The 8,904-nt window shown below is 38.7% G+C and overlaps 1 protein-coding gene across 1 annotated transcript; it reads right to left on the bottom strand.

Annotated features, from left to right (window-relative positions):
- Positions 1–667: 667 nt before the first annotated feature.
- On the bottom strand, positions 668–5,221 carry LOC137951356 (TPR repeat-containing thioredoxin TTL1-like). Its single transcript, XM_068797964.1, has 7 exons — positions 3,927–5,221; positions 2,830–3,022; positions 2,552–2,736; positions 2,138–2,471; positions 1,782–1,986; positions 1,569–1,675; positions 668–1,399 (listed from the first exon to the last, which is right to left on the bottom strand). Exons 1-7 carry the CDS (start codon positions 4,790–4,792, stop codon positions 1,247–1,249), a joined length of 2,043 nt encoding a protein of 680 aa, XP_068654065.1. The 5' UTR covers positions 4,793–5,221; the 3' UTR covers positions 668–1,246.
- Between the last annotated feature and the right edge of the window lie 3,683 nt (positions 5,222–8,904).

The following is an 8,904-nucleotide window of genomic DNA, read 5'->3' as shown; positions in this document are numbered from 1 at the left end:
GCGATTGGTTTAATACGAATTGACTAGGCCGCTCTATTAGTCAACACGTGAAGCCGCGTGTGAAATTGGATCAAATGAAAAGGGTATGATAGTGGGGGGTGGGGTCACAATGTCACAGCATCCATTCCGCCATGGACGGATCTCGTCTTTGAGAGGGAATCACGATTCACGGACGTGATGGGGTCAACCACTTGAATTAATTCCCCAGCGAATCGGTCTCGGTGGGACCCTTTTTCTATCACCGTCCTCATGCCCCTCACCGTCCCTTTCCTCCATACTTTCTTTTTACCAGCTCTGCGCTCATCGTAATCAACCGCCCTGCAACCATTAGAAAAGGAAAGAAGGAAGACGGCCATTAAAGTCAGGAGAGTCTTCCGTGGGGACGATACCTCCTGGACCTGGTCAACCCACCTACTGCTTTCCTTTTAATTTTCCTCGCCTCCGTCGTCTCTGCTAGCCAACTACTAAGCTTACAAACGAGTAATTTGGAACATTCGTTGCCTTCGTAGATGTCGAGTTTCAATCTGTGCTCTTTTCCGGCAGTTTAAAAACACAAGAACACCCCTCGATTTTGGTCTTCTTCGATTTACGTTGCGAACTTTCTTTAAAACCAAAAGTGGAATGCTCAAACAAATTTAAAATGAAGCCTTTCTTCAAAGACGGTAGAGAAAAAATAAATGGAGTTTCTCTTTTCTTGAATAAAATGATAGAATGGTGAACATGAATAACAACAATAATCTAGCTAACCCAGAACGTACCCACCAGATAATCCATCCACGACTTCCAGTATATATGCTGATTTCTATATACATCTACACAAATCTCCGCCAATCATCCTTTTTAACTATCTTCGCTGCTGCTTTGCTCTTCTCTCAATCAATTATACAAAGCCAATCCATTATGCAGTCTCTCTTTCTTCTTTCTCTAATCCCTTTGAAGCTCTCAATATGAGGAGGAAGATTGGGACATTAGAATGATAAAGGCGGGCCAAAGCTATAGAATTTAAAATTTAAGAAGAGAAAAAAAAAAAAAGGGGATGGAGGAAAAATGAAACCAGAGAGACAAAAATCAAAAGAATGAATGAAGTGAGTAGGAACCAAAAACTTGACTGCCTCCCTCTGGTTCTGGCTTTGACTCTACTGAAATTATTGCTGACTGGTTAGAGACAGGATCTGGTTTGGTGTGTCTATGAATAGGAAGGTGGAGGGAAATATAACATGAGCAGGAAAAATGAAGCACCAGTGACTCAGAAACTATAATGCCTAACTGAGTGCTCTAGTACTTGTTGGCTTGGACAGATCATCTCTTTCGCCCGTGTTCCATTTTTGTAAATTTTGAAAGTTGGAACAATTCTGACATTCTCGGCATTGGCTAGTGTCAGGTTCTTATCCACATTAACCTTCATTACACAATAACAATCACATTAGTAAGATTGTGGAGAAAAAAAAGTACAGAAGTATTGCATTGCACTGATGGGTTACCATTAACCATCATTCGACAACGACAATCCCATTAGCAAGATTGTGGAGAAAAAAAAGTTGCAGTATTGCATTGCACTGATGGGTTACCTTAAGAAAATTCAGCGAGGGATACTTAAGACATAGCATGTCCACAAATGGGGATATGTGTTCACATTGGGGGTTTGAAGGCACCATGAAATGAACAACAGAGACTCCTGTAGAAGGAATATTTATATTATTAGGGCATCATAAATTGTCTTGCATTCAATCAAATGCTGGAGAGAACTATAATAGAGGAAATAAGATCAGATCATGTCCCACCAGGAGAAGATATAGCCGCCATAAAAGGATCCATCCCTGAAATTTCTTCAACTTCGCCACCAAATTTCAGGTTGTAAACCTCTTCACCCCGTGATTTTTTCAATGCTACTTGTGCATGAAAAAGAGCCTCTGCAACCTCTTTGTCCCGGGGAAGCTCCTTTCTCAAAACCTCGTAGTCTCTAACAGAATCTGCCCAGCGCTCAAGCTTCATATTTCAAAGAAGATAATATTAACAAACAACTACCCCTCAGATAAAAAAACTAAAAAAAAAAGGTCACAAATGAAATGTAAATTTTAGAAATGAAAGAAAAAAAATAACATGCAAGACAGAATACCGAAGGAAAAGTAAAGCTCACCTTGTCATTGGAGGCTGCACGACGTAAAAGGGCTTTTGTGTAATTAGGCTGGATTCTCAAAGCTTCGTTGCAATCTTCAATAGATCTCTCCCATTGCCCTAGTTTATACCTGCAAGCTGCCCTATTGCAATAGAGAACAGGATTGGAGGGATCATACTTTAGACCTTCCCCATAAGCCATGCAGGCTTCAAACAATTTGCCAGAATTGAAAAGGTCATTGCCCTGGGCACGTGCTCTTGCAACCAATCTCACACTGTTTAGAACTGTCACTACTTCAATGTTAAGAGGATCAATCTGTCCAGCTTTCTCAGCAGCTGCAACTGCAACCTCGAACCTGCAAAACATCCATCATCTATTCTCACTCACCCCAAATTCCTTACTTAATCACTTTGGAACATAAAATTTGTGGCTCACCTCCCCAATGCCATTTCAACTTGTGCTTTAACAAAGAATGGGTAAGAATCACCGAGCATCCCAAAGAATTTGGACTGAGAGTATGAAGGAGGAGAAGCTTCAAATTTTGGAAAGCTTGAAACAGTAGAATCAGCCTCGACAAGTTGATGGAGCTTGAGTAAAGCTTCTGCTCTAGATGCAAACAACTGGAAATATGGGACATTAACATCAGAACATATCCTGCAATAAAGGAAATTACACTCAACAATGTGAGTAGTACATTAATCAAGAATTTTTACCTGAGGAGACGAATCTGCCCCAGCAGCAATTGCAGCGTCTCCTTCTCTCAGTACACTTTTCCAGTCACCAATTTTTCGAGCATCAGTACATCTGCTCAAGTGCTTCTCAACTATTTGTAGCTTCTGTAACTCACTTGTATCAGGGATCTGGGCAGAAAAGAGGTGCTTCCGGGCATTCTCAACCTGCCCTAACCTACAACAGGAGCACATAATAAAAAAATCTGACTCTTGATTAAAATTACTCTCAGTATAATAAAAAAACAAAGAGGCTGAACAACAAAATGTATCCATCCAAACCAAACAGCTAGTGGTCGAGAGAGAGAGAAACATGTGTCACAGTACAACAGACAGTAATAGTAAGAGAATTAGAAAATGCATGAAGGTGATTAATAGTATCTAACCCAGACAAAGCACCTCAATTCACAGGTTTAAGCAATGAGAAACTTGACACTAGCATAATTGGACATGCCCTGAAACAAAGTGCTTGAATGTTGAGAACCACATTAAAACATAATTTCATAAACGCTAATAACAGAAGAAAATGAGAAAATCAAACGGTCAAATAAATCTACAATTGTCAAACATTAACAGTGGTGAATATTAGTGAAACTGGCAGAGCAGGAAAACAAAAGGCAGCCATAGTAAAAAGAAGCCCAACTAAAGAATTGCTCGAACAAAAACTACATTGACCCCGAAATATCAAGGTGCAAAAGAAGGAAACATGAGAAATTATTTCTCACTCTAACGAAGTGCCATCAGCATAAGTTACTTAAGTGTAACCCTACCCATAGGGTATACGCCTGTGAACCCAAATAAAGAAACAAAAGCAGACAAAGGTGAAATAAAAACGCAATACACATTACAGAAGCAAATATTTTCGACAAGAACAGTCCATTTACTTCAGCAACGAATGCTATAACACAGAACACGTCCAAAGAACCCAACTACACTAAAGCAATACATAAATCAACGTCTTAAGCAATACAAAGGGAAAATTAAACAGCCATTTCCCAATCTTCCTGTTAGAACTTGAAAATGGCACAATGACAAGAACAAAAGAAATTATGAGTGGAATGGGAGTAAACGATTTTCCTTACCGTAAATGCAATGATGCCAGCCTCTGATGGGCTCTCGCAAACGCAGGATCCAACCGAAGAGCCTCCTCGCATTCCCTGACCGCCTCTGTCAACCTCCGGAGACCAATCAAAGCCGCTGCACGATTACTCCTACAAGCTGCATTATCTGGCGACATTGCTATAGCACGATCATACAAACCCAGAGCCTCAGCAAAATTTCCTCTCTTATACTGCTCGTTACCAATTCTTTTGACCTCCTCCGGATCAGTACTCGTCATCCCCTTCTTGACCATCACAGTGGCCCCGGCAGACTGAATATTGCCCGTTACGCTGGTCGACGCATCGCCCATTGTTTTGCCCCTCATTATACTCCCATGGCCGTAATTTCCCGTTCCCGAACCCAAAACATCGTTTCGGGAAGGATTACGGCTAGCCATGGGCTTACCAATTTTGCCTGAAGGACAAATGTTGCCGCTTGGCAGCAAATTGGTGGTAGGAGAGCTGACGGAACTGCCACCCGAGTAGATCAGCGGGGCCCCACCAGAATTGGAGCGAGCGTGGCCGGGTCGAGGACGAGCGGATCGGGCGCTCTCGGCAGCGGTGGGAGAGCCCTCGCTCGACCCTGAGAGTTCGCCGGAGTGACTGTCAGACCTCTTAGCAACGGCATTTGCGTTGGTCTTTCCGGAGACGGAGCCAGAAGAGCTGGAGCTGGAGCTGGCAGCTTTGGAGACGTGGGTTCTGAGTGGAGAGACGGGAGAGCCCAGATCGAGTTCTTTGAAGTCAGGTTTGTTAGTCTCGCAGCTTAAAGAGGAGTTGAAACGGTCGGCAAGGGCATCGAGTCCAAGTTGTTGAGAGGGCTTCTTGGGGTTCCCTTCAGAATGCGACATTTTGGAAAAAAAAATCAGGACTTTGCAGGGTCAAGTTTCTGTTAGTGCGCAAAGAGTAGGGTCTGCAATCAGTCTCTGTATCGACACCGAGGAGGTGAAGGAGGCGACAGGGGAGAGAAAGATTGGAAAGAGGAAGACGGGAAGGAGGAGGAAGAAGAAGAAGAAGAAGAAGACATGTAGAAGAGATGGGGATCTCGTGATTGGAAAGGAGGAAGCAAGGAATGAATGTGGGTGATTAGAAAAGTTTAGTGAGAGACGAGAAAGAGAGAAGGGGGGAGAGAATAGAGGAGAGAAAGAAAGAAAAAAAGAGCGAAGAAGCTTTTTTTTTTTTTTTTTTTTTTTTTATTTCTTTCTTTCAACTGCTGCTTCACGAGACACCCCCTCGCCCTCTCTCTCTTCTTCTCCTCCCATTCACCATCTTTAATTATTATTTCCTCACAGCCTTCCTCATTCTACGACTTCCTCTCGCTTATCTCTTCCATTTTCCGTTTTTTTTTTTGTTTTTCCTCTCTCGATTTCTTTCCCTTTCTGTTTTCTTCTTTGCCTTGGAAGAATGCGCAGGTTAAGAGGAGGGGCGGATGTTAGAGAAAGGCCTCCTCCTCCTCCTTCTTAAAACCATAATTAATTTTTTTTATTTTAATTAAAACTTTAATGAGCAAGCTTAAGGCTTCTTTGATGCGAGTCTAAAAAGATTTTTTTTCGGTTTTAAATCCGTACTCGCTTTCCAGATTTTCCCCTTCCTCAAAAGGCAAGGGTTTTAAATGCCCTCCACTAGTAAATTACGAAAATGCCCCAACAGAAGGGAAGGGTGTCATTTGGAAAAGAGGAAGGGGGTAAGATAGTAAAAAGGAGGAAGCAGAAGACAGGGGCAGCTGGCCATGTGCAGGATGCTGTGACAGCTGGCCCATTCAGGAAACCCTAAGCAATCCAGCGGCGTCCAGCTAAGCAGATAACAAGGACGTAACGGCGTTATGAGATTCCTAAATATTCCGACGAAGATTCTGCTGGCAAAAAGAGGAGGATGGGGGAAAACGGAACGGGGTTGTGATGTTGACACAGAGAGAAAGGCCGCAGAGGGTGCAGGCTATTCAGGCTATACAGGCTACTGCTGGAGTGAACAAAAGCTGTAACGCTGCTCCCTCCCTTCCTCTTCTTAAATTTCCGTTAAACAACGCTTGCTGGATCGATGAACCTGGTTGCTCTTCCTCGTGTGCACCGCTTGCTGATACCAGAAGACGCTGCTCCCTCCCTCTCTATTTTGGCAAAATCTGCCACTTTGTCAGCTTCTTTCCACTAACACTTAAACAAGGGGAGGAGAGGGGGCTCTCCACTCAAATATGATTAAAGCAGGTTAAAACAAACCTGATTATCTCACTAACCAACAAGAGAGAGAATGAAAATTTACTCCAATTTGTAAATGAGAGCAAGGAGTGAGTTGTTTAGGCTTTTATTTGCTTATTCTAGGATTTTGTTCTTTTGGCTCTTCATTCCTTCTTTTAAGTTTTAACAAGACTTTTTTTTTTTAGGTTGGGATATAGTTATAAAATCAAACTAGTTGAACTAAGTCTAAAACTTAGTCTTTATTAAAATCATGATTACAAATCAATCTCTCTAAGAAATTGACTAGATTCTAGCTCTAACAGGTCTTTCTATCTAAATTTAACAAAGTTCTAGATGATCCTATCAAGAAATAAAAAAGTTACAAAAAAAGGTAAAACTTACACCTTTTATATCGTGGAGAGATAACCTTCTCCTTAAGAGTTTTAAGTTTCCAACATTTGATGCACAATGGAGTAGACAAGAGTTTGACTAAAATGTATTCAAGGAGTTGGAATTGAAAAATGAATAGAAGAGATATGCAAAGTAGACTCTCTCTTTCTCAAAATAGAACTTAGGAAGAAATTTCAAGAGAATGTTTATGAATTTTAGTATGTATGCCAATAAAACTCATTAACTTCTCAACGGAAGGTTTGGTGAGATATTTATAAGTTCCCCCAAGCTAAACTAGTCATTTTTGTTGTTTGCAAAAACTTGAATTCACATTGATCAATCAAGTGTAAAGTGATTAATCGATAAAAAATGTATAAATACTATATTTTTGTCAAAAAATGACGTATTGATTGAGGGTATGATCGATCAATATCTTCATGTTGGGTATGACAATTTAAGTTAATAGATCAATGTACATGGTATGATCGATCAGTTATAATTCCTACTAGCAATGCATAACAAGTATATTTGATCAAAGATATTACTATGATCGATCATACTTTATGTCCCTTGTTGGCAAAGTTTTGTATGATGGATCAGTCTTAGGAGGTTGATTGATTAATCAACATGAATTCACATTGCCTAGACAGTATTGATCAATCAGTCCACTTGGGTTGATCAATAATGCTTTATAACATAGTTTGTCCCTATTCTGGTTTATCGATTAGTCAACCTTGGTTAATCGATCATGTTTTATATTTTTGGCTTGTGCACTTTTAGTTGATCGATCAATCTAGTGCCAGTTCACTATGTGAATTTTTAAAACATGAAAATTTGTGATCCTTAGTGATTTTAACAAGTATGAAATATATGTATACTTTGGTAAAAATACGTTTGAATACAAATATGTCATAAAGCTCCAAAATTTACATTGTACCTCAAGTTTTGGAAGGATTGGGGTTGTTTCTTACATAAACTAAGTCTTAACATTTTTCAAGACTTCCTAAACTCTAGTCTTCAATTTTTTGCATATTTGTGAGGGTACTTATTTCAATAACACTTTGACATTCCATGAAGTTCGAGGTCATTGAGAAACTTGTGTTGATTCATTGTTTAAACCTTTGTGTCTCTTGAAGGAAATGCATCTGAAATACTTGAATTGTAATTTTTAGCTCAAATAAGTTTTGTTATCATCAAAATCAAGAAAAAAGTCAACACTCGATCAACAAGCGGTGGCGATAGGCAAAAGAGGCATTGACTCTCTCTCTACCTCTATCTAATAGGTTGTGGGTCTCTCCCTCACCCAAGCAAAAAGATTGGGGAGGAGCTAGCACTCTCTCCCCTACCACTCAAACGAGGGAGAGACTTTCCCGAGGTTGGTTTTATTTGCTTTAGTATTATTATATTAATTATTTTTAAATATAGCATTATATATTTTTATTTTATATTTTATTTACATAATATATAAAAAAAAATGTGTTATAAAATTATAGATATTTATTTCATCGTCAATTTTTTGAAAATAATGTTTAATATATATGAGTTTTAATGATATGCAAAATAAATCTAATAGTTAACTCAAGTAAGTATTTTAAATACATTATTTATAAAATTGTAGATATGAGATGGGGTTTATGAGAGGATAAGGGAAGCACATGGCTTGAAAAAAGAAATAGAAGTGAGAGATATGTGGTTTGTTGGAATAGATTTCTCAAAACTTGTCTCTGACCTAGTCAAAGCTTAGGTACATCAACGTTCTTTAGAAGGTCCAAAATCGAGTCAATTTGTGATGTACATGGTATAATTTTTTATAATTTCACACAGAAAATTTTATTAAATTTCTACGAAATTTAATGATTTTAAACTAAACATTTCCATGACACTTTATCCTAGGAAAACATTTCTTGCTTTTCCTATGATACACATTTCCAGTCAAAGGCACTAATAAGGTTTTGGGGGGTGTTTATTGTACCAAATAAGAAACCATTAAGAAAAACTTGTAAAAAAGTTTCGACATGACCGAATTTTTTGGTATTTCTGACAGTTTTCAAGGACTAAAATTTTTCCGCTCGACTCACTAGATTCTTCTTGCCTTTTAAAAATGTTAAAGAAAATAAGAAAATGAGTTTCCTACTACTTCGAAAGAAAATCATGGGAAAAATAGACTAAAAAGTATTATATTTGTTCTTGATCATACTCACCTTTTTATTATTTATAAATATTTTTATATAGAATCAAATACTAGCAAAAAAAAATTCGATTATTTCCTATATTAGCACCAATTAGAAAAAAGAGAATTGACCAAAGAGATTTTTTTCAAATGATAAAATTAGTCAAAGAGAACAAAAATTTTCCATTATTTCAAAGGAAATGGTTTTGATTTTGTGTAAAAATTCTTTGCA

Source organism: Aristolochia californica, unplaced genomic scaffold (assembly GCF_029961685.1).
Source record: "Aristolochia californica isolate CCGP_79_NKW_82.1479 unplaced genomic scaffold, dmAriCali1.0.hap1 SCAF_1, whole genome shotgun sequence".
NCBI classification, from domain to species: domain Eukaryota; kingdom Viridiplantae; phylum Streptophyta; class Magnoliopsida; order Piperales; family Aristolochiaceae; genus Aristolochia; species Aristolochia californica.
The sequence above is the reverse complement of the archived record's forward strand: the minus strand, read 5'-3'. Positions and strand labels throughout refer to the sequence as shown.

Coding starts and splice junctions, on each gene's coding strand:
- LOC137951356 (XM_068797964.1), bottom strand. CDS start 4,792: ATGTCGCATTCTGAAGGGAACCCCAAGAAGCCCTCTCAACAACTTGGA. Junction 2,737..2,829: donor GGGCAGATTCGTCTCCTCAG/GTAAAAATTCTT, acceptor CCATATTTCCAG/TTGTTTGCATCTAGAGCAGA. Junction 1,400..1,568: donor CCTCGCTGAATTTTCTTAAG/GTAACCCATCAG, acceptor TGTGTAATGAAG/GTTAATGTGGATAAGAACCT.